This window comes from Pocillopora damicornis, chromosome 10, assembly GCF_964200805.1.
Source record: "Pocillopora damicornis chromosome 10, jaPocDami1.2, whole genome shotgun sequence".
In the NCBI taxonomy this organism is placed as follows: Eukaryota; Metazoa; Cnidaria; class Anthozoa; order Scleractinia; family Pocilloporidae; genus Pocillopora; species Pocillopora damicornis.
The window spans coordinates 17,817,438-17,842,736 of NC_142679.1; the positions used below are offsets into that span (position 1 = coordinate 17,817,438).

Consider the following 25,299-nt stretch of genomic DNA (forward strand, 5'->3'; position numbering starts at 1 on the left):
TTCATCCTTTCTCAATGCCTGCTCGAATTTGTCAATCCTCTCCCCTGAATATTTTTTGAGCACTCCTGCGCTCTAGGGTCTTGCTAAGATGCTACATGTCATTGCTTGGCAGTAGCCGGAGATCTGACTACGAAAACACGGGCAGCGGTATATCCTTGTAGGCTAATACTAAACATGGAAGTAATGGCGACCTCTGATGCTCCTATGTGAGGTACCAGTAATGAATCTTCTAAATGGTTTTGCCAGGATTGTGATACTCTGATGTCAGGAAGAGAAGTTTTAGCACTGTACAGGCGAATATTTCGAGTAGCACGGCTATGGAGAGCCGCAATACCTGCAGATACTGAGGCAGAGCGACAGTACATAAAAGACGAAGCCAGACAATTATTTCGTAAGAACAAGAACGTGAGTGAGGAATTATCGAAATTTCCATTATATTGGTACCTTAGTTTAATTATAAGAAAGCATTCGTAAATATGGAGTGGAGCTCGGAAATTTCAGGCTTAAGTTTCACTGTATGTGAGTCGGTCCAAATTCTGCCAATTAGAAAGATTTGAAAGATGTAATGTTCCCTCAAATTTGGTTTTGGCGAGATAATATTTCGGGTTGATGTACTCCACGTTAATTTGATTTAAAATATTTGCACGAGGCAGAATTTTAGGAGTGGTACATTATCTCTAAAAATTTAGATTCTAAAACGACTCCCTTCAATTTGATCCTGATCAGAGATGTGTTTAGTTTGAGCATTTCATGTATGAATGTTTTGGCTTGCATTGAACATCGTCTACCTTAAAATGGTGGCACCGGCAGCTCAATGTGAAATTTTTCATTTCAAGGTTCTAACTGGCCTCTTGAGATCATAAAGTGCTAGCCAGAAATAAAATTTAGTCACTAGAAAAAAAACTACTCTTTACTATGCAAATGTTTATCATCTCAGTTAACCCTTACTGCCAACCATACCATTCTTATAATGTTAGTTCAGAAAATTTAGTATTGGATCAACTAATTATCCCCAAATTGGTATTTTTCTATACTCTCATCACTTATCTGGATGATATTGTATTGATATTGTAAGGAGAAATTTTGTCTTGGTCACTCATGGGAGTTAAATGGTTAAGCTTGAACTATTATTACACTCCTGTAGCTTCATAATTGACCACCAACTCAGGTCAGTAAAGTGGTAACTTTTGCAAATTTGGTCCCACTCATCATGGAAACAAAACTGGTTGCAGCTTAGAGTGCTAGGCAGTCTGGCAGTTTGTTATTTTTATGGTCCAGATACTATTGTGTGATTGTGAATAATCACAAGGTTATCTGATACTTTTCAGTTTTTTGCAAGTTAGGAGGTGGCCTTTTAAAAAGAGTTGAAGAGAAAAGTTACCAAGTGTACTGATGATTGCCTTCCCAGCATGTACCTTTACTAAATACCCAGCATTCTTTGTTCCTCACATACTTAGTAGCAGCTAACTGAGACTTTTTTCTCTTAAGTTCTTGATTGGAATTGATCATTAGAAATAGTATCTTCTGTTCTTGGATTAAGTAGTCTTGTTCAAGAGAATAATGATATTGTGCTAATACATGGAAGCTCTGTTTAAAGACTGGTTACTTTGATAGGTGTCCCTCTATAATAAGGGGGGTCAGTGTGATCTTGAGGGAAAAAAGAGAAGCTGTTTGTGGTCTGAGAAGAGCAAAATACCTGGTGTTTTGAGAAATGTGTGACCATCTCTAATACACCCCTATATATTAAAGTCTCAGTGATTATTAACATACATCTTAAATCCAAGAGAAGGAGCTGAAATAATTGTCCTTTTACAGATTACTAACACAAATGAGATAATGCTTTGTATCCATGAGGCCAATGCACGAGTAGAGATGGGTATGTAACTTTAAATTTTTTTAAATTGTGTAGTATTCCTTCAGAAATGGGTTGATAGTCTCCATTATGAAGGTCAACAAGGGTAGTCACAAAATACACTCCAAAAGAGTTAATACAGTAGCATTAAAGGAGAAGTTATTATGACGGCAAAATACATATTTTAGACTGAATCATTACTCTCTGTATTTCAGGGCTTCACTATGGAACACCTTATCCTAGAATGGTAAGCCTGATATGCTAGGGAAGTTATTTTTTTTAACTGTGCTATAAATGCTTTTAAACACATCCCATTCATGGCAGATCATTCCCATACCATCTACACAACTAATAACCATAAGCTGTGAAGAGTGACACCACTTTCCCCAAAAAGACTGCCAAGTGGGTTATTCTGATTCAAATTTGAATTTGTAAGCAATTATAAAATGATTTGAGGTTGTTTGAATTGCATTTAATTTCTAACCTCACCTTACAAAAAACTTTAATCATTTTATTTCAGTCCAAAAATGACTAGCTTAAGTTATTCTGAAATACTTTAACTTACTATAAATTGAAATATCACTCAACTGAATGGGGAAATTGCTTGTGTTATACATTATAGATACACATGCCGCCAACAGCTGTTCCAAAAACAAATACAAAAGAGCGGAAAACCCAAGAACGAATTAGAAAACAGGCCAAACCTGTTTACATGCACTCAGATGATGATGTTGATCAATAAAATACTTTTGCATTGGACATTTTGGGCTAGCGAGTGACAGAGTTAACAAGAGTAAATGAGTTCACTTGTGTTGCTAACTTCATGCTGGTGACAATTCAAGATGATCTTAGAATCTTATTGTCCTAATTAAAGTAGCCCTGATTAAAACTATGACTGTGAAAGTGACTGACATTTCAACAACCTTAGAAAAGACTCTGATGGCAACTTCAAATGAAATGGTGATTTCCACTGTCACCAACAACAGTATATTTCTCATCCAATCCATCAGTTTACATTTGTGTTTACAATTGACTGCTAATCCTGGGTTCAAACTATTTATTATGAACTGCTCCAAGAATTATCAGTTACACTTGGAAAATTGACTAGTAGAGAGGATCCCTTACTGACTCAATGTATGTTTGAGAAAAGAAGTACTTCCAAAATGAAGTTCAAGTAAAGAAGTGATTCTTGCAGGTGAGCTGCAATTTAACCCTTCAACTCCCAGAAGTGATAAACATGGAACTTCTCCCAAAATGTCCATACATTATCCAACAAACAGGTATTACGAATACACTAATCTGGCAGATAACATCTTGATCCAACACCAAATTCTCATAACTAATAAACAAGGTAATGTGTAGTAGCAAGAGGGGAGAATAAACAATCAGATCTTGGGAGTTAAAGGGTTGAGCTATTATAGAAAAGAAGCCTGTAAAAATTCAGGCTTTGACAGGATATGAATCAATGCCTCCCAGATACCTGTTGTACACTCCAACTGACAGAGCCACCAAGCTACATGCTGGGAGCAAGGCCAATATAAAAGGATTGTTCTTTCCATAGAGGACTTTGATAAAATTTTTTCTTTAAAGAATACATAAGAAATAGAGTTTTTTCTTAAAACAATTCTTATTATTACAAAACAATTGATCACTTGATTGAATGAATTTTTTTATTAAAAAGTCACTCTGTTACAATCATAACCAGCAATTTAAAATCAATTCAAAAACTAGGTAGACTGCTGTGTGATTTAAAAATAAAACCATCCATTAACTACCAGACTTAAAATTTATTTACTTGGCAAAAATAATTTTGCATGCAGATCTTCAAAGCCCCACTAAAGAAGGACATCTTACAATCCAGCAGTATGTATGATGGAGTTACATGCCACATCCATAATGCAGCATTTTCTTTCCAATATTCACATACTGAAATAATTGTAAGTGTACACCAATAGACCAACTTCATTTGCAAATGACATAAGTCATCATGTAAACAATATCAAATTGGAATGAGGTATCATTAGTGAAATAATTGAGAGAGATAGTTTTCACTTAAGGAATAATTCACTTTCCAGTTGTGTGCTTAGCTGTTAGACTTTTGCACAGAGTGAAGCTAAGGGTGACCTTTTCATGAAACAAACCTCTAATACTTTCTTGTCTCTTTCATGACAAGATCAACCTTAGTCTCACTCCTGTTCTAAGGCTTCACAACTAATCTAACAACTGAAAAGCTGATGATTAAAGAAAGTCATAATCACAGAGGTTTCAATACCTATTAATAATCATCCCTAATAATTATTGGTAGAACTAACATAACAATGTTATAATGACAAGAGCTTGTTAAAGAAGCTTCAGGTGCCTGTCTAAGAACAGAGGAGTATAAAATACTCTTATACGTATGTACGTGCTGGATATGAGTTGCATCATATGCAAAAAGGAAACCCACTATAGCTGCAACATGGTGATGGATTATATGATTAAAAAAATGTCTTAAAATACAATGGAAAAGATATAAATGAAGTATCCTTAAATTCTTTTGTGATAACTATTCACAAATTAATTTTTCCTTACACTTCAGCTTTCAGGAAGGACGATGTTCCAAATGGAGTAATATTCCAATTGAGCAAACAGGATAGAATTGGTTTGGTTTTACTTTCCTCCATAATTGTCCTTAAAACTTGAGTCACTTTTATAACCAACCAGATTTGAAACTTACAATAAACCAATCACAACTTGGTCATGCACATTCCCCCCCACTCCCTTCCCCCCTGCAGGAAGTTTGCTTGTCTTTCTTTGAGACATCTCATTTTCATCCTGTGGTATTTTCCTTTGTTCTGTTATGATGTTGCGATTACATGAGTTTTGGTTTCACAACACTCAATGCCTATGTCCTCTATCAGCACATAATATATTAAAACAACCAATATCCTGACTTTGTGATGCTCTCATCTGTCAGTGTTGTGCCAAACTGCACTTAGGAATATATCCACTGAACGCAATGACATCAAATTGCTTAACTAACTGAGAAGTTAAAAATTCAATGCTTGCTAGCTACTGGATAGCTAAACTTCAGAAAACTATTATTTTGTTTCTGAATGTGCTCAAAATTTGTTTTATACAAATACCAAATGAATCTAAAATATTACTGTGGTAGGGACTCATTTTTTTTTTTCAACCCTTCTTTGGGGTAATTATAACATGATTATTTGACAATCTGATGCTGTGTTATTATCCATTCAACTCGTGCAAATTTAACAGCAATTCGCTGTTAGTTCTCAAATTTTGATTGAACTGAAAGAATAAATAAATTGTAAGAATATTTTTATACAAAAAGCTACCAAAAAATCTCATGTATTGTTTGAGTTTGTCTTTTACTTACAAAAGACACTTAAATTTACAAAATAAAAATAGTTCAAAATAATGTTGAGTAAAACTTAAATTACAGGATGATAACTCACACAGTGCTTTCAGTAACATTTGACATCCAACAGAAAGACAGGGTGTTGGAATTTCTTCACTTTGAAACTGTTAAATGTTTCCAGTTTACAGTGGGTGCTGCACTGAAAAAGTCAATAACTGCAAATCTTACAGAAAGCACTGATTGAAAATTTGACCCCTTTGTCACTTGAAATAAATCAATTAATGTTTAAATATCTGCCCCAACTTTGGTGTTTGTCTTCTCCTGCATTTCTTTCTCGTATGTTCTTACATCATCAATGGTCATACCTTGAAGTGTAATTAAATTAGTAAAAGGGAGCTTATGCACAAATTTTTTTTATTCATTTATTTATTTTTTCATTCCTGACACTCACTACACCTTTTTGGTCAGTACAGTTTGGTTTAAAATAATGCTACAATGCAGGCCTTACAGTCAACACATTAACGTTAAAGCCACCACATCTCAGAATTGTCCCTGCCGAAGTTCTATAATGTACATTGCAATACTATAACTGGCATTACTTTGAGCTGATGTATTTTAGTAACTCTGTGCTACTTTGGCACAGAGTAAACACTCAAACAAACGGTGTAAATATGTGTAAGAAATTTAAACTGGCAGGCAGGAGGTAAAGAAGTGGGCAATTAACAAAGCACAGCAGGAAAGTTGAATAATTTACATAATGCACGTGTACAAATTTTGTCTTTTATCACTTGAGAAATTTTTTATTTAGAAGTACATTACACTTACCAATCCAATCATCAATCCAAGCAAATGCTTGTCTGTGACCAAGTAATAAAATATCTTGAATAACCTGTTGACATACAGTATATAGTACAGCGTAATTCCTTTCTGTAGAGGTACTAGGTAAATTAATTACCTAAAGTATTATTAATTACAATGAGACATGCCAGGCAACCAATCACAGTGACCTATAGCTGCCACAAGAAGCTCTGTGAGCTTTGATCTAAAACATGACAGTTGGGGATAATCAGTCCCACAAATTCAAAACGCTTCCAATTCATGCAAGTAATTCATGCATTGGAAAAATTCTGTCATGACAGATACAGTGACAACTAATGCAGCTTTTTCAAAGAGTTAAAGCTTTGGTGCAAAGGGGTGAAAAGTATCAGAAAAATGTGGAAATTGGTAATCATGTACTTCTTTCAAAACTGTTTTTTATTGGCAAGAGGTTCTGAGGAAAAACTATCCACCATAACTACCTCCATCATGCAATTCCTTTTTTATATTACAGTCCACCTTTAATTCACTTAAATATCATGATTCACCATTCAGCAATCATTACGCTCTATTTCTACCACCTTTGTTTACTTGGGTACAGGAATAAGAGAAGCACTGACCCTCACCTTATGCACATAGGACTCTACTCTTGAAGCTAAGGCCCAAACATCAAAAGAAACACTAACTAGTTTATACGAGCACATGATGGGTTGAGTATCATCCTATAATTACAAACAGTTTCTGTTTTTAGTAATATTACAAGATTCAGGGGAAAAAAACAACATGATAACATCATTCATGAATTATTGCCCATGTTTCAAGTTTTGTTGTACTAGGTCATATGCTTATGTAACCTTTATATGAGCATATGATGGGTTGAGTATCATCCTAAAATTACGAACAGTTTCTGTTTTAGTAATATTTAAAAGGTTTAGGGAAAAAATGTCATGATTACATTATTCAGTAGTTATTGCCCATGTTTCTAGTTTTGTAAGTTGTACCATAACAACAGAGTACTCTGAAGTATCTATGTATGATACTCATACATTAACAAAACTGAAAAAGTACAACACTGTCCAAATGTGACAATGATTCCTTCTCTACAGATGTGTTCTTTAATGTAAACAATTTTGTAAGTTAATATAAAGACAAATTCAAAGAGGTTTAAAGGAGGTCATTTCACACCCCCAACAAGTGTGTTTGGTCCACAATATTAGAAGGGACATCCTCATCAGCAAAGAACAGAACTATGTGGCTGCATAACTAGTTGATAATTCTGTGTGATGCAAAGCATCACCTCATGAATTTACAACCATTATTTTAAGTGTAATAGGGAATTTCTACCAATTTAAACAAAAATTTTAATTTACTGTTGGAATGTGTATACCATTTAAATAGTTAAGAAAATATTCTACACTCACCCTCCATCCTTCCTTTAAAGGACCTCTACCTGTTTTCTTTGATTTGAAATACCTACAGTCCTAGATTAACAGGAAAAAATATTTCAAATTTCATTACTGATGACACAAACATCTGAGTAAGTTGATCAAAATCTCCACACAATTTGAACTCTCCATCACTTTTGTTGTCAGAACTGCGAGGCTTTCCTCAAGACCCACATGATTAGCATCTCAGTTGGTAATGAGGCCAATATTTCACACTGCAATGTACACTACTGGCCCAAATTTAATACTTTCAAATTCAGTGTAAAATCATAACAAAGGTTTAGGGATCAAATCTCAGAATCTTAATACTCTATTGTAGTTTCTTGGTTATTTTTTGAAGCTTTGTACTCTTAAGAGGGTGTTTAATGTTAAACTCCTATCAGAAGTATGCATATGACTTACCTCTTCTGGAACATAATGTTTTTCTGGTAATTCATCATAAGCTATATCAATTGCCACAACTTCCCTTGTTTCAAGTGTTTCCTCGTCTAATTCAAAACACTGCAAGAAATATACAACCAATCATATTTTTTTAAAAAAAGAAAGGTCACATACAATGTTAAATCAATGCAAATAACTATTGACATTTTAAGTGAAAAAAAATCAGTGTCAAAACTATTTCACAAGTACAGTCTGTGTGACCAGTACATCAAAATCAATTTGAATGAGATACAAAAAAACTTGTTGAGATGTGAAAACTTAATTGTCATCATTGTGACAGTGTATTTCATCTCAGTGATCAGTTTAAAAACTCAGTCTTTAGTGTTTATAATACATAACTTAAAATTTAAAATGGTAACTAAAGAAAGTCTTAGTTAAGAATATACTTACATTGTCTATACTTCCATTATCATTGAAATATTTGGTTTTAATCCTAATTGAAAATCTTGGAAGAAAAGAGCACTGCATAGAGAAACAACAAATAATTATGTAATTGTCTGAGATCAATTCCTTGATGGATTGTAGTTTCCACTCTGTTTTGTCTGATTTCTTGAAACTGGTCTCCAAGAGACCACAGATCCCTAACTATCACATGAAAAGCTGTGATCATTTCTCTAACAAACTCAGGTTACCATGCTAACACTTTGCTTTATCGGTCTGTAACTGAAAAATAAGTCTGGTGGCTTTAGATGGATTGTAATCTGCATATCTCCAAAATTCAAACAAATCTGTAAAAACAGTTCAAAGCCATCTTATTTTTTTGGTACTTTGTGGCTCTAAACAGTATGCACAGATCACAATTTAGTGATCAAGAATGAAGGTCACCAAACTTGTTTTTGGGTTACAGGGACATACAGAGGGTGTTTCTAAGGGGCTGTTGGGTTACTATAATCTGACTTGATATTTTTCTTTCCATTTTTTGTGATTCAACAATAGAAGGAAAAACCTCATCTTTTTTTCTGATAAAATGTCCTTTAAATTGCCTTGGCTAGTACTTTTTCAATGTAGACAGCTTATAACTTAAACATTTCTTCTGCAGGGCAGCCTTCTGTTAGTTTCAAGCTTATTGGAAATGTACAAACTGTAATTCAAGTAAATAAAAAGAGGGTACTCACACAATATTCTGTTGATAGAGAGTGAAGGAGAATGAAAAGGAAGAGGAAATTATTATTAAAATACAAACTTAAACACAGAAACAACTATTACCCCTTTTTGTCATTGAAAAAAAACCTTGAGAAATAAATGAGGTTGTTGCATGTTAATTAACCCTTTAACTCCCATGAGGGACCAAGACATAATTTCTCTTTACAATATCAATACAACATCAAGCACAGAAGTGATGAGAATAACGAAAAATATCAATTAGGGGATTATTAGTAGATCCAATAACAAATACTGCAAGCTAACATCACAAGAACTGTATGGCAGACAGTTAGAAGAATTACTAATGAGATTTTGGGAGTTACAGGGTTAAAAATTGTGTGTCATTCAGGAGTAAACGACTAAGCCAAGTACAAGGGTTAACTAGTATATTTGAGGCAAACTCTCATAATCTTTACTGACCTGTAATAGTGAAAGGGTAATAATTCCAAGCCTTTTCTTCTACATAGAATATTTTTGGAATATAGGACCGCATCCATCCAGGAAGACGACTGAAAAAAAAAAGAAAAGAAAAAATGGAAAGCAGTAAACTTCCCTTTATAACTGACAACTTCTTACAACTCAATGCTGTTTTAAGAAATTCCTCCCAAGAATTTTCAGACAAGGGCATAGCTAGAAGGGGGGGGGTGTCCCTGGGTGCCTGTGACCTCCCCTTTGGAAGCCTTGTTGTAAGCCTTTCTTTTTTACAAACAACCAGCAATATTCAGGTGGTAAAAACTAATGAGTACCATCTGTTTAGCACAGAGTGACGCCACTTAGAAAAATCCTGGCTATGCCCCTGTGAGGGTAAGGTGTTTGGCTTATTTCACAACACTCTAAACTTAAGCCCTGTCAGCCTGGTGCTAGAGCCCATTCCTCTCATCTTTGGACACATTTAAACATGGGTTGTTTATGAAGTTAAAACAGGGTTAAAACAGGTTATCAGGTTGGCTCTGAGCAAGCTCTCTAGTGGGCACCATCAAATTCTACAGGCAGATTCTGTTTTCATTAATTGAATTTTGACAACTTTTTGACACCCAGGTTAATTAAGATTCTCTAAATAAATTATCTGCAGACTACCAGTCTGTCCAGCAGCTTGCTGGTCATGTTATCAGGAGGTTCACGATATCAAGATGATTGCTCTCTGTTCCCAAGCCTCCTGCAGAAGATTATTGGTGACTAAATAGTGCATAGGAATTACCTCTATAAACTGGCACAAATGTAACACCCAATCCTCACTCCTAAAATTACATTCTCAATTAGAGGTAACTTCACAAGGGAAATACCCAATACAACAGAAGTCTAATAAAACACATACCATCTTCCATATACATATACAGGTGCACAAATTCACAAAATAACTTACAGGGAAATCTTGGAATAAACCCTAACAATAAAAAACCTCAAACTCTACATTGCAAATACATTAAATCTGCCATAACTTGTACCTGGATAAATAAACTCTCTTTTCTGTGAATTGTCCCTTTCCAAACTTTGGGTCCTCACAGGGCTCATTTTTTACCACATGGACTCCTTCACCCTGCTCACTCTGTTCATGGCTGTGTTTACTTATCATGAACAGTTGACCTATTTGATACTGGATATAAGCAATAAATAAATAAAAATTTTAATAAATATTAGCTTTTTTAGTGTTCAATGTATAAGTTGATATATTTACATGTAGGATCATGTGTGCTTCTCAGGACCCTCTAAATAAAATTCAAAAGTATTGACTACCAAATTGAAGTAAAGCTTAATAATTGACATAATGCCAAACTGGTGACATGTGAATTAGTTTGCTGTTTAATAAACTGCAGCAAATAAATTGATCCCAGGTACTCCAAGAAGCATATCCATTTAAGCTTCGAAGTAGAGGGTTTGCAAACCCAGCAGCCTAAACCACATAGGCAAGCCATCAAGCACAACTGGGTGCTAATCATGCTTGTGGTCAGTGCTCCATGGTGCAACCATTTGGTCACCATGGTGAGAAGAAAAAACTCAAAAACCATCCCTACCAAAGACTTTAATTTGAACAACAATACTGGATATTTTAAGATATGTTGATGAACTAAGTCAGAACATCAGACAATGCAAAGAGGAATCTGAAACCCAAAAGAATGGATATTCTGAAGAATAACATATTTTATTTCATAAAAATGATACTTCCCCCTTACATTGTTAAAACTTCTGCAGCAAATTTTTCAAGTTATGTTTATATTAGATGATTTGGTAAACTTAAAAGCACTGGAAACCAACAGAGAAACTTGTTTCACAACTGTTTATCTATACAAAAGTTGATATAAAATATTTATTGACATTCACTTTCAATATTTATTAAGTTTCATTTGCATAAACATACTCTATTTTGGCACATCATAGAAAAGTTATTTGTGAAAAACAAACAATTTTCACATCAGCTGAGATGAATATGACATCTAAAGAAGAAACAAGTGTTTTTTTTTTTTCAGTTTTTTAGCAAACTTTTCAGTTGCAGTGCCAATAAAGTGTTTGGATATTTTTTTAATTTTTCTATGATTTGTGAAAGAAATGAAAGAAAGTTAAAAACCATCAATTTGGAAACTAAGCTCAACATTTAATTTTAAGGGATTAACAGATCTTTTGTAGTCACTTGTTTGAGTTGTTTACAAAGTTCAGTAATGCTAACCATAACAAAGCAAACTCTATTATACAGCATGAATTAAATATTAAAAAATTGAAAATGTCTCCTTTGTTTTTAGTCCCAGTTGGTTTGTTGTAAGTTATTAGAATGAAAAGGAAAACATTTGATAGGCTGTACATGCATATTTGAACTGATACAATAATTATGGTTGTGTGGAAATTCTTTTCACTCAACAATCGGTTGATGAGATTTGGTTGTTACCTTCCAATGCTGTAATTAATGGGTGTTGAGAAAAAACAGCCCAGCTTGTAAAGCTATTGTTGTTAGGTAAAATAGAAGCAATAACAGACTTTTATCGATCACAATCACTGCCCAAGACTTACATGAAAGATAACACATGCAAATTAAAAGAGAAGTAACATTTCTAAAGAAAAAACTTAATTGATAAAATGATAACGCAGTTTTGTTCTCTAAGATATTTTGGAAACGTTTCATAAAATTTAATAAAAAAATTTGTCAAGCGTGTTAAAACAAATTTGCATGCAATATATTTTGTATTAAATTTAACGATCGAAAATGATATTATTGCTCGGAAATTGATAATATTTTCATCCAGGAAATTACTAATCAACAAAAGTTAAATTACCTGAAACTCGAGATAAGGAGGGGCTTTCATCAAACACTTCACTCCATTAAGAAAACTTGCAAATTAGGGTTAAAAATAAAGATATTGCACAAATTTTTTAATCCAAAAGTCCGAAAAGGATATTTACACATTAATTCACAAATTAGAGTTGAGCTTTTCGCTTTCTCAGAAACAAAAAAAATAGAATCACGCATATTTCGTGGTCACTCGAATAGCACCGAGCCCTTCGGCTGTTATTAGCACAAATATCGCTTTTAGTTCGACACAAAAGATAGTACAACGGATCCATTTCGATTTTAATCTAGCTTTAAGGGCAACTCTAAAAGTTCATTTATCTGAAACAATCATCAAATGCAGATACTATTTCTGTTTCATTCCCGCCTAACGCACGCAACACAGCAACTTTTATCGGTAATTTTGTCCATTACGAAGCGAAACCTCACAAGCTTCGACAGAAGATCTAGCGACCATAAAGCAGACTGTAAACTTTCAAATAAAAAGTAACCGAATCCAGAAAGCTATATATATTATCGATCTATTTCCGCACAACTTGGCGGTGACCCCAAATTATTGCGCGGCGAAATTGCTTATGTGATCTTCAAACCTATCCAAAGCAAGTCGCTCAAGTTGAGAAAATCCTGCTGTCAAAGTTCAAGTTCATACCAGTATAAAAAATTCATATTATTATATAATTAGAGTAATGCTGGAAATCTCGGTTGAAAATACAAATCTGAACTTGATCAAGAAGATATCCTCGATTAACCTGGTTTCGGGCTGACGTCTGGGTCTCGCGTGTCTTTTCGCTTACAGACGATCGACATTTCATCACGTTCAAAATTACGACGGTTAAGTAAAACATACCTCTTCCACCGTCATCGGCATACAGATCCTATACTCTTTCAATATCATGTTGTCTAGTTAAGAAGAAAATACACTAACAAACTTCAAACAGCGTGCTACGATACAGTACTATAAAACATTTACCGCATCTCGTAAACAAATGACAATCGATGGTAAAATATAGCTTAGGTGCCATGCCTCCTGCATAACCCGATCGTGTGTCCTAAAAACCTGGGGCGCAAATACCGAATGAAAACCTGGATTTAGAAGATTTAGGAGGTCCGGGAATCTACGGGAAATCTTTCACGTTCGGCTTAAACTAACTTGCTTCTCGCTCGTGCCCACCCTTGTGATTACGGTAATTTCGTATACACATCTTTCGGACACATGAGTTCGAATGACGAGTCATCGACACAAACGGCACCCCGCGGCAATCTCTTGCGCGCAAGACACGCGAACTACGGGCAAACATGAGGAAAAGTAGCTTGTGTCAGTCAGCGAAGACGAGTAAAAAGGAGGCAAAAGAAGATGATATTTGTTAAATTAGTGGGAGTGCGGAGCAAAACCCAGCTGTTTCCCTGACCAACACATTTTTCGCTCGCCTTCTTCAAGTGAGAGCCTGGCAAAAGCTATGCGAAGGGCCGGGCGAGCGACCGGAAGCGCGTTACAAGAGCATTTCTCAGCCCTTACCCACTTCCCCCTCGCCTCACCGTTTTTTCGAGCCCACATGTCAGTTTAGATTTACAGGGAAAACCGTTAAATTAACCCCTCCCACTACCCTCCTCCCGCCCACACGAATGAGTGTGGAAGGGCCATGATATTTGACACCTTTTTTTGGATTTCGCCGAGGAAGGGACTAATTGCTTAACGTCGAACTAAACGCATTTGCTAATATTTATTCTATGAGGGAACAAAACGTTATAGCACACCTTAGGTTAATTTTCTTAAACAATGTGACAGCTGTTCAGGTTTCATCAGGAACTTAGAAATGGCATTTTTATAAAACGAACCCACTATTGAGCTAAAATCTTAATACAAAATTTAACTAAAATGATTTTTTTTTCTTTCTATGTTAAAAAAAAAATTATTTCTTCTAACTGTTTTGAGTTTTTAATGGTTGTGCCGTCACGTAAAAACCAGGAATTGTACTTGATAGATTTTAGTAATCTGTTTTTGTCTTATCGACAATATACGCGGGACGTTTTTGCCATTATCAAACAAGTCTTGTTGAAATACAATCGAGTCCTCTATTTAAACCAATGCATCACACTGCATCAATTTCATGTCAAAATCCTTGGTTTACGATTTTCCATTCTCTCCGGCTTCTTTTGTCCATTGCTGATTTTTGTAAACAGGGTTGCTAAACGCTAAGTTACAATACAAATTGATGTGCTCGTCAGCATCAATGAATTCCAAGCACGTCCTCTCGAGTGCCGTCAATTTACCAGCCGTATCAACTCATATCAAAATGAAGGTTTCTTATTAATTTTGTGCGAAACTTTCCTGAGATTTAATTTTCGTGGATTGTCCTTGATACGCGAAAATATGTTGCCGAAAAGAAAACATCCCTCAAAATGAAGTGTTGTTAAAATTCAAAGTAGAAAATCCGCATGGGAAAAATTATCGCTAAAATTTTTTATCCTTCGCATTCCGATTTACTCGAGACATCCTTTTCCAAATCCATCGAAAGAAACGGGAAAAGATTTTTAGTTGAGGTTCACGAATTTCGAGTGACAGCGGTTTTAGAAAGCGAGACTAAAAGCGTGCGGTTTGTTAGAAACCACAACACTGATAAAAATTATTTTTAAAACCGAAAGATTAAGATAAAGGGAAACTACTCGAAAACGAAAATTTTCCGAGAATATTCACACTACATATAAATAGATCGCCCATAGAGCGAAAGTCAGTACGTCTAGTGGGGTGACTCTGTGTCCTTCAAAATATATAACAGCTACCGGTTTTTATGTTGTTTATCGGAGTTCTTCACTTTCTAGTCCTTTCTGTCCAATATCGCGCAATTAGAATTCTCAAAGCATTTGTACGTGATATTGACTGACGGCATCGGGTAACACGCTATTGTTACGAGTAATGTCTTTCAGAAGTGCAAAAGTGCTTTCTGTCTGTTAGGCAATATGTGACCTTCCTCCTTGACCTAAACTCAAGGGCACGTACACACCGCGGTCTTCTCATGCAGGTGGTTTCAAAGATTTATCGCATTGCGTGTGCTTGTCAGCCACTGTGTTATTTACCACGCTCTCGATTCGTATGGCTCGCAATGATTGGGGTGAAGCTCCTTGATTTCTGACCGAGCATACCCCTCGTAGCGTGTCCATAATGGCGTTTCGAATGTGCCTCATCTTCCAGCAGTATATCACAGGATTCAAAGTCGAGTTGAGATATGCAAGGGTTAATGACCAAACAAAAAATCCCTTCAAGGGAGTGGTACGGCCATAGATTATCATAGACGACGTGGAGATGAAGAAAGGCGCATAACACGCCCAAAATACGACATATACGTAAAATATGCCCACAGTAGTTTTAAGGACGTTCGCAAAATTGGCCCCCTCTCCATTATATGCTTCTTGTCGCACTTCGCCACCTTCGATATCATTTTTAAGTCGACGCACGGTTAGATAAATCTTACTGTAAGCAATCGTTGTAAGAAAAAGACCAACGAGGCCTCCTACACACATGATTAGGTACTTCACATGGGGCGAAAGCCAGAGTACTATTACAGAAACACTCACACTCGCCAACCATAAAGAAACCACTGAGGTAACAACACGCTTGTGAGTCACAAGCTCCTGGTATCTGAGATGAAGATGGATTGCTAGGAATCTGTCTGCACTTACAGCCAACACGCCCAAGAAAGACGTTATCGTGAACATGCCGATTATCGCATCGAAAACCATGTACGTGCTACAATTGGGGATAGCTTTGGATAATCCCTTGACAAGGAGCCAGGTATAGAAAGGCTGACTCAATAAGCCCACACCAACATCTGATGCAGCAAGACTCAGAAGGAGAGTTTCCAGAGTCTTCGGTAAACATGACGTCTTTTTAATCGCATAGATTGCTGCAATGTTCATCATGACTGCAGTGTGGCAGAGCAAAATGTTGAACACACAATTAGTGATGTACGTCGAACGAAGATCTTCAACTTCGGTAATTGAGGGGAAAAACTGCAACACCAATATATCACAAGACAAATTCTGCATGACACGTACGAACTCCTGCTGGCCTTGCGTTTTTAAAAAATTTTTCCACGCACAGTTATGTAGTTTTTGACATCTGAAAAATTGACGACTTCGCGTGCTTAAATCGATTCTTTTGATGGAAAGAATTAAACGTGAGGATTTTCTACATTCAACTTGGTTTAACCGGCTAATTCAGTCACTTCTAGAGCTGCATCATTGTTTCAGCTTTTCAGCTGTCCTGTTGGTTTACATTAAGATTAAGAAAATGTTAATGAATAGTTTTGCGTCAGCAATAAAATTAAAATTTATAAAAACAACAAAAGGATGTGAATGTCGATTGACTTAAAAGGTTAATTCAAAAAATAATCCCACATGACGCTGTAAACGTGTATGTAACTGTATGGAAAATATACAAAAAAAAACCTCCACATGCAGCAAAATTTTAGAGTGTCTTTAACAGCATTAAAACAATGTGTTCATAGTAAATGGTTAATTAAGCTAAGCATGTTCCAATATGTTAATCAATAAGAATGACAGAAACAATTCACCTGCTCAAACAACTTCTAACTGAACTAGACGCATATCTGCGTGTACTCGGGCTTCTTCTTTTCAGAGAAACCTGATTGTTATGTTCAAGTGAAGATTATGTTTGTTGCCTCTGATGTTAATGGCAAAACTGCAACAACTGATATAGAGCTGTGAAAGTGTTTTATACTCACGAGACAAGATCGGATTTGCATATTTAATACTTTAAAAAAAACCTATAATACTTAATTCTTGCTCGTAAAGCTAGGGCGAGACGTAATTGCTTCTTCTCTCACCAATCATTTTACGCGGATTTTCTTTTAACGTCGCATAGTTTGAATTTAGATTTTTTTTTTTCTTCAAAAATTCATTGTAGCTTTTAAATTACTCTGTTTCCACGTATCTTTACTTAAGAAGAATAAAAATGAATGAAAAGACTTTTCCATGTCATTTTTCGGTTATTCACATCCAGAGATAGTTTGACCCTCTGGCTCGGATTGAATGGACAATGAAATGTATTGTATCGTATGATTACCCACCCGGCGAAGTTATAATCTTGCACTTTATAATTTGAAACTCATGTATTTCAACTTTAATTTATTACCTAGGAAAACGGTAATTTTAACTAATATTTAAATTTTAAACAGGATCTGACTCCAGCATAATATTAGAAGAACAAAACAAGATCTTGTGTAAATACCTGAAACAGGTATTTTCGTTAATAGATACTAATTACATCTGTTAACATCTTCGTAAAACAATGTATTAAAAAAGTCAAGTGTCAGTGTCATATGTGACAGCAAATTAAAGACCTCGAGAAACAGTAATCACTGTGCCAAGGTGTCGTCATCAATAGATATTAAATCTGCACACATCAAATTCGTAGACATGACTCATCAAATCTTTTATTTTAACGTATCTGAAACAAATATAGTGTCATATGCGAAAAGTATATACTGTATTGCTTGAATGGTTTGCTGGTGGAGAGTTTTTTACAAACTGTAGTGTCATCATTCTCATTGTGTGTCATATCTGTCAGTTGTACATCAATATTTCCACAATCAATTTGAATATCTTTATATAAGGGGTTATCATCTTTTAACCAATTAAGCGCTGTTATTATAAACTTAGGTCTAAAAAGTTGAAAATAAACATGTCCCCTGAGCTGAAGTTTGCTTATTTACAGGATGCACGTCGCCTTCAGAGTCATCCTTTTTCTGGGTTTTCTGTTTCTAATGGACAGATCTTGTTTTCACCATAAATAAATAAATTTAAGTCCTTATCCTTAGCGCCGGACTAACCCGAATTAGAGCAGCGAAAACGCCACCGAACAGAGATATAATGACCGACATTCTGATTATCGAGAGAGAGAATTTTACTGGAGGCAGAATACATGCCTTGAAATTTGCAAACAACACGATTAAAGCGGGAGCCAACTGGATTCATTTGGTAGATGACGACGAAACCAAATGTCTTGTAGAAGGAAAAGATGCATTAAAATTTTCGTACAATCATAAGTAACTCGTAAGACATTATCGTGAGGTAAGTCGAGTCAATATCACCAAAATTACGATTTCTAAGAAAGAGACTGAGTGTATCACGCGCAGAAGGGGAACGTTTCTGTGCTATTTGATAGACTTTCTTGGAGTCGGGGCTATCTATTGATTATCGCATATCGTTGTTTGTTTTGAAGAAAAAGGCTCTTTCCATGAATTTTATAGGGATGATGAAAGGCCAAGGTATCACTGATTTTAAAATTAAGTTTTATTTCACACGAGCTAAACTCTCTCAATACATGTACACCATCACCCCACGGGGGGGGGGGGGGGAATTTGGAAATTAGTTCCCTAAAGGGATATAGTTATTTGTTGAGTACCTCCCAAAGGAGTAATTTTCAAAGGTTTTAGTTTGAAAACGAGTATAAATTCTAGCCATTATGATGTTAAATCGTTTATGAAACCACGTGAAACTCAGTTCATAATGCAGAAACTTTGATATATCGTTTGTGCTGATGTATTAAGTGCATTTCACCAATACTTGACTTCGGCTCAAACGCGAAGCTTAATTATGATACAGTAAGGGTAATGAATTCGCAAACCAAGCACAACTTTAAAGAGCCACGCCTGAAGACGGGTGTGGAAAATGGCATAATTTGGTCTCAAATTGGGTGAGTATTTGGAGAAGTGGCCGGTACACTCCTCATACTGAGGAACTGCGTAGGGTACCCACCTTCCCCCCCCCCCCCTTTTTTCCAGCATTCCCCTTCAATTAGCCTTTGTTGGCTGCCCAAATAATACCAGCAATTTTCTACTACCCCGATTACAATTAGACATGTCGATAAACGTCTTCCGTCTTAGGTGAAGTTTGAAAAATGAAAATTCATGAATTATTGTTAGCTTTTTAATTGATATTACACTAGTGTTTCTCAGGAGGAGCTTCATTATTTCACTACCAATGCAACTACTACTCAAGCAAAAAAATTATCGTAACTAAATTGATCCTTTGTCAAGCTACACCTTAAATACAGAGACATGAGCAAAAATAGGAAAGCAACAAGATTCCTAATGAAGACACCTTCACCGAAGTTGCCTCACTCTTCGGTTTTCGTGGCTTACTGGTAGGCTCAGACGGGGAGATCTGTTCAGCGATTCTTTTCCCTTTCTCGTCTCCACTTAGATAAGCTCCTTGCATGTAGCCGAACCACTCATCGTGTGTCGCTTCGCCAGCAAAGTACAGTCGTCCCAGGTTTTTTCCAATGTTCTTCCAGTCTTCAGAAGTCATACCCACCACTGGCTCTGAAAATGCGCCTTGTGTCAGCGGTTCCTTTGACCAGCGGTGATAATATATATCTGGGGAAAATACCGTGAAAATACACTAATTTCATGTTGAAAAACACAACTGTAGAACGTTCAGCATGCGCAAGAAGATCCATTAATTTTGGCTAGCCGTGCATTAGTTCCCCGTGCAAAAAAGAAAGCAAAGGGAAAAACCGTTGTCACGCAAAATTTCTTTACAATTTTGCAGTGTAGCTTCACCGAAAAAGTGAAGTGCTTTTTAAACGCCGTAACTTACTTGCTTGTGTGGTATTTAGACTTTTAAGACAACTCGGGACTAATACAGTTTGACTGCCTCTTGGCCGTTTCAGCGTTCGCACTGTGTAATATCTCCAGCCACAATGTCATTGTGCTGACAGTAAAGATTAATTCTTGTTGCAAAAGAGCTGACCACAGCCAATAAGACTAGCCACCTTCTACCAGTGTAGGCATTTAAGTATTGTTTTTTTATCTTATAACCCTGAACTTCTTAGTTTTTATTGAACCAAATCTTGTAAAAAAAAACAGGCAAGCAGTGATTTTGAATGATCACAGACTATAGCCCTTACCCGTAGCTTCAGGGACGCCCTCTCCATAAACCTTCCGCAGTATTTTCATGATCTCTGCCTTTGTTTCATTAATTGATTGCCCCTCAATCCTTCGTCCTTCGGTTCCAGTTACCATAATTTCTAACATTCCGCTGTCGACGGAATATACTCCGGGTCTTGACAGGTCCTGCCACACAGGGAAACGCCCGCGCTCTTTGGAAGCGTACAGAATATATTCGCGATCATCCCAGAACCTTTTTGGAAATTTCAGGTAAATTTTTGTGTATATCGATAATGGGTTTTTATAAATGGCCTCTTTTTTCCAATTTGGAAGGGCTGGCTCGAAAGTAACCAAGTCGCTGGCCAGAACTCCGGAGCTGAATGTACAAAGAGCGTAATCTGCCTGGTAACTCCAACCATCGGAGGTCTGAGCTTCAACCGAATCCGGGTTCAGCTTGATTTTTGTGACAGTTTTGCCCAATAAAGTCTTCTTTTCCAGTGGCTTATACAGATCTTCAAACATAGACCACACTCCTCGCTCATCAGTCACCAAGAACTCTTCTCCAGGAACAAACAAATTGTAGAAAGAAACTTCTTCTGGAGGTTTTGCGAACTCATAGTCTAATTCAAAATATTCAATGGCTCTTTCTATGGGCCGTTTTCCTTCCCATCCCATCAGTTGAAGACCAACGCGGGCAGGCATGTCGGGAAAGTTCTTTGTTCTTCTTTCATCTTGGAAGTCTTCAATTTTGTTTGTCACTTTGTCATCAAACTCATGAAAAACAGCAAAATCGGTGACATCTCTGCCATCTTCGTCCCTACAAAATTCATGAGAAATGACGGTAAAAAGTTCAAAGTATAACCAAATGTCAACGCAAATTTTCATCTCTCTGTTTAATGGTCTCCACGAGGAAAAAAAAATTGCAGTGAGTCACTCAGAAACTCTTATAGATTATGGCATTAAAACGTTTGAGTAATTAGTTTGGTAGCTACTTAGTTGGTTAGTTTGCTGGTTTGCCTTGCTTTGTCAGGTATTGTCTTTTAGAGTAGTGCTTCCAGACTCATGACTGGAGCTTACATATTATCCATACACAGTTAAGTTTATCTATTCAATCGTCTCGGAGCGTGGAGCGCGGGGCGTGGAGCGCGGGGCGTGGAGCGCGGGGCGTGGAGCGCGGAGCGCGGGGCGCGGGGGACAGCTAGGTGCCGATCAATATCTCAAGTCTTGGGTTCATGTAAAGGGTAAAGAAATCGAGGCTATCAAGCCTTTGATTTACATCTTACTAAGATAAGCAGACGGCTACAGAGTTCTCTTTGTTAAGATGGAAAAAGTTTAGCTTCAATGCTTTGTTGGTTTTCTTTTTTTTATAAGTAATTTTTTTACCTAAAAGCAGTGTAAAATCCTATATCTAGAAAGTCATGTTCGCAATGTTTTTTAAATTAATAGGTTGTCCTTTTTCATAATTCAGTTCAAGCCCTTCCTATTTTGCAATTTTCCTAAAATGTTCAGCTTAATCGAAGTTAAAGCAACCTATCTTACCTCACAATAATGTTTGAATAATTATATTTGTGAACACGAACACCTCTCGCTTCCTTTCGTTCCACCAATGGTTTGGTGTCATCTTCATTCACAAAGTGAATCCAGTTTGCTCCCGTTTCAATCGTGTAGTTTGCAAATTTCACAGCATGTATTCTACCCCCAGTGTAATTCATCCCTTCCAGAATCAGAATGTCGGTGATGTTTCTGTCCAGTAGCGTTTTCGCTGCTTTAATTCCAGCGAGTCCAGCGCCAAGAATAAGGACTTTAGTTTTGCTTTGTTTTATTGGTGAAGACAAAGATCTGTCCACCAGAAACAGAAAACTCACAAGCAGGATGATCTTAATCATGATGTACATTCTGTAAATGAACAAAGAAACTGATGATCAAAAGAGGATAAATAGCTCCTGAGGATTATTAAACTGGAGAAATATCCTCCTATCACAATTCCGGAAAGAAATGTAGCATGTATTTTCTCTGCGTCACGAGGTTGCTTAAGCGTTGTCAATTTGGTGTTTTATTTTGTTTACAAAGTATGTTAATTATATTCTGGACATTTCTATACCAAAGTCTGATTCTCTTTTGAAGTTTTAAAGAACCTTTCAGTGGCATTTTGATTAAAATTTCTGACTGCCGGCAATTTAGTCCATTCAAGACCGAGCAAGGCAATTTGATCAGGGGCGTAGTGACATCAACTGAGCGGTGTTGTAGTATACACAAGCTTTCTCTATTAAAAAAGCAAATCAAAGTTTGGAATCGCTTTACTTTTCTAATTAAACATCTAATATTCTTAAGAAGTTTGAAAGAACGTTTCGGTTGAAATTCTGTCAAAATTTCTGACTGCGGGCCATTTAGTCAAATTGAGACCGTTCCCGGCTGCCGGGCATTTAGTCGTAGCGAGTTATTTATGCCTGCTCAACCCCTGACAATGGGTCCTGCGCAGAGGTCAAAACTTAATTGGCTTCCACTGTTGAGAGTCCTTATGGCAAAATATTTCCACTCCTGACTGACTGTGAGAAAAAATGAAACTCCGAGATTCCGGGAGCATAATGTGGAGGACAAGACTTATGACGCACGCCAAATTTCAGCGAGTTTCGCCTTCTAGAGATGATCAACTTTTGGAGAGTCATTTTTCCATCACCACGACGCATTTTAAAGCTTTTCGAAAAGCTCTCTTGAGCGTGATGGGGCGAATGAGTACTCCATGCAAAGAACCGAAACCATAACAAATGCAAATATCTTTTCTGAATTTTCACAAACTTCGATAAACAGCTAATATCAAACTCATGAAAGTGGAAGCAAGGCTGATCTGTAACTTCATCAGAAACTTCCTCTACATCTTTTTTTAGGTTAAAAGTGCATTTTAAAGCTTTTCGAAGCGGCTCTCTCGAGTGTGATGGGGCGAAGGAGTACTTCATGCGTAAAGAACCGAAACCATAACAAATGCAAATGTATTTTTAACTGTTCTGGATTTTCGCAAACTTCGATTAACAGCTAATATCAAACTAATGAAAAGTGGAAATAAGACTGATATGTAACTCCATGAGGAACTTCCTCTTAATCTTTTATAGGTTAAAACTAAATATACCCCAAAAGCATTGATTTCAACACATTCGTTACTGACCCACCTAAGGCGCCGACCTTTACGTGATCTGATCGAGATAGTTTTCTGTGGTAGCATAACAAAATGAAAATAGTATGATTGTGTTAATGCTTCAACCAACTTTTGTACCTTACTCACAATAGTCTCATCCGTAGCGGGTTTGATTCGTCACCTGAGTTTTTCACTGGACGAACTGACCGACCTTAAGTGTGTTTTTAATCAAAACATGTTTTGTGCGTGGTCACTTATTGACCTCCATTTGATTTACATTAGAGCTTCACTCAATCAAGAGGACCTCGAGTCCCCCAAGCCAGCCACATTTGTCGACTTAGCTTCTTATCCAGAACTCAGTGATCAACAAGATTTCGTACGCCTAAACGTCTAAAATTTTGTGAATTTACGCTTTGATGTTTTTAAACGCATAACAGCGAAACCACCCCAAAGTCCGTAAGCTTTTGCATATAAATCCGTATAAGTATTTTAATTATTTCAGGAGAAGAGAGATTTAAGTAAGGGCAAAGTACAATTTACTTACTATAGTTTGACGCGTCTCGATCTTTCAAAGTTTCTTCTCTAAGTTTGCGATGTTTTCATGCAGATCATTCTGAAAATTATGCAAATTATGTAAGACACTCATCGAGGTAAGTGCAAGACTTGGCATGTTTAAGGTTTAGGAGAGCGTTACCTTCGTGGGTCCGGCGTCGCGGGTGAAAATTTTCGCGAGCAAAAAGAGGAAAATCGCAATATAATTGGCGTTTTAGCCTCCATTTGGTGCAAAAATATCTTTGGATAGATGTCTACGACAATATTTGTTTTGAGAGGCAAATAGTTCACCGAGAAGAAAACGGTAAGCCTCGAGACAACTTTTTCTTCAAAGTTGATACAGGAATATATCTATCACAGGCTTTTTAATAGGAAGGATTTTGTAAAATGAACCTGTGTGATGGCGTTTACTTTTATTCTACTTCAAAGTCTGCTTAGTTACTTTCGAATTTTACTGCACCAGAGTACACTACTACATCTAGTGGGTCCTATATGCAACACGAATGTTTCATCAAAGTTACAGTTATGTCACTCTATCAGTCAATAAGGGCTGCTCTAGGGCTATCAAGGCTAATAACAAATCTCTTGCCGGCTTGATGAATTGTTTACTTCCACACGATTATAAACCAAAGAGGGAGCAACAAGATTCCTACTGAAGACACTTTGGTGGGGTTGCCTCACTCTTTGGTTTTCCCGGTTTGCTGGAAGATTCACTTGGAGAGATGTTCTCGGCGATCATGTTCCCTTTCTTCTCACCGGTCAGGTAAGCACCTTGCATATAGCCGCACCAGTCTTCGCTCGTCGCTTCGCCAGCAAAGTACAGACGTCCCAGGTTTTTCCCAATGTTCTCCCAGTCTTCAGAAGTCATACCCACCACTGGTTCTGCATATGCACCTTGCGTCAGCGGCTCCTTTGACCATCGCCGATAATAGATATCTGAAGAAAATATACAATAGTTATGTCAAAGAGAGTACTTGCATCATGATGTGGAAGACCCGCAGACTCTAATGGTAAATATCTTTGTGCAGTGAATAAAACTAGCCAGAACTCAGTCTTTTAGGGTGACATTCCGATTGGTTCGTCTTTTCTTGCTTGTTTTCAGTCTAGTTTAGTAATAATCAAGGTTTTCAAGGCCACAATTTCGTGTCTTAATTTTGTTGCTTTCTGTAGGGATAATTATCGGCAAAGGAAGAGACATACATTTATTGAAACTATCACGAAATTATCTCCCCACCTGACAACATTTTTTTTGACTACGTTCAGAATGAACGATATGATATGCTGATTTCTGGTTAAAAGGAACCCTGCAAAGCTGAACTATTGCCCTTTACCTGTCGCTTCAGGGATGCCATTCCCGTAGATCTCTCTCAAC

General features: G+C 36.6%; 4 protein-coding genes and 1 long non-coding RNA gene across 7 annotated transcripts; 1 reads left to right on the forward strand and 4 right to left on the reverse strand.

The window, feature by feature from the left end:
• Positions 1-139: 139 nt before the first annotated feature.
• LOC113686382 (LYR motif containing protein 1) lies at positions 140-4,368 on the forward strand. The gene is made up of 4 exons (XM_027204000.2): positions 140-405; positions 1,816-1,876; positions 2,068-2,099; positions 2,475-4,368. The coding sequence occupies exons 1-4, from the start codon at positions 262-264 to the stop codon at positions 2,592-2,594; spliced, it is 357 nt and encodes a 118-aa protein (XP_027059801.2). The 5' UTR covers positions 140-261; the 3' UTR covers positions 2,595-4,368.
• LOC113686381 (cytoplasmic phosphatidylinositol transfer protein 1) lies at positions 3,509-13,523 on the reverse strand. The gene is made up of 10 exons (XM_027203999.2): positions 13,183-13,523; positions 10,504-10,652; positions 9,479-9,567; positions 9,031-9,038; positions 8,306-8,377; positions 7,877-7,975; positions 7,451-7,510; positions 6,656-6,751; positions 6,039-6,102; positions 3,509-5,578 (listed from the first exon to the last, which is right to left on the reverse strand). The coding sequence occupies exons 1-10, from the start codon at positions 13,228-13,230 to the stop codon at positions 5,499-5,501; spliced, it is 765 nt and encodes a 254-aa protein (XP_027059800.1). The 5' UTR covers positions 13,231-13,523; the 3' UTR covers positions 3,509-5,498.
• A 514-nt stretch (positions 13,524-14,037) lies between these two features.
• Positions 14,038-17,314, reverse strand: LOC113686388 (adenosine receptor A3-like). Its single transcript, XM_089186002.1, has one exon. It carries the CDS (start codon positions 16,377-16,379, stop codon positions 15,348-15,350), a length of 1,032 nt encoding a protein of 343 aa, XP_089042128.1. The 5' UTR covers positions 16,380-17,314; the 3' UTR covers positions 14,038-15,347.
• Positions 17,315-19,272: 1,958 nt separating this feature from the next.
• On the reverse strand, positions 19,273-24,043 carry LOC113686401 (uncharacterized). 3 transcript variants are annotated; one of them, XM_027204017.2, is made up of 4 exons: positions 23,920-24,043; positions 21,785-22,141; positions 20,266-21,062; positions 19,273-19,732 (listed from the first exon to the last, which is right to left on the reverse strand). In XM_027204017.2, exons 2-4 carry the CDS (start codon positions 22,138-22,140, stop codon positions 19,401-19,403), a joined length of 1,485 nt encoding a protein of 494 aa, XP_027059818.2. In that variant the 5' UTR covers position 22,141; positions 23,920-24,043; the 3' UTR covers positions 19,273-19,400. The 3 variants fall into 3 exon arrangements, with proteins under 3 accessions (XP_027059818.2, XP_089042119.1, XP_089042120.1); XM_089185993.1 differs by lacking the exon at positions 23,920-24,043 and adding an exon at positions 23,523-23,585; XM_089185994.1 differs by lacking the exon at positions 23,920-24,043 and adding an exon at positions 23,514-23,578.
• Positions 24,044-24,335: 292 nt separating this feature from the next.
• LOC149039201 (uncharacterized) lies at positions 24,336-25,293 on the reverse strand. The gene is made up of 2 exons (XR_016180684.1): positions 25,259-25,293; positions 24,336-24,863 (listed from the first exon to the last, which is right to left on the reverse strand). It is a non-coding gene; the product is annotated as an uncharacterized LOC149039201 (long non-coding RNA).
• Between the last annotated feature and the right edge of the window lie 6 nt (positions 25,294-25,299).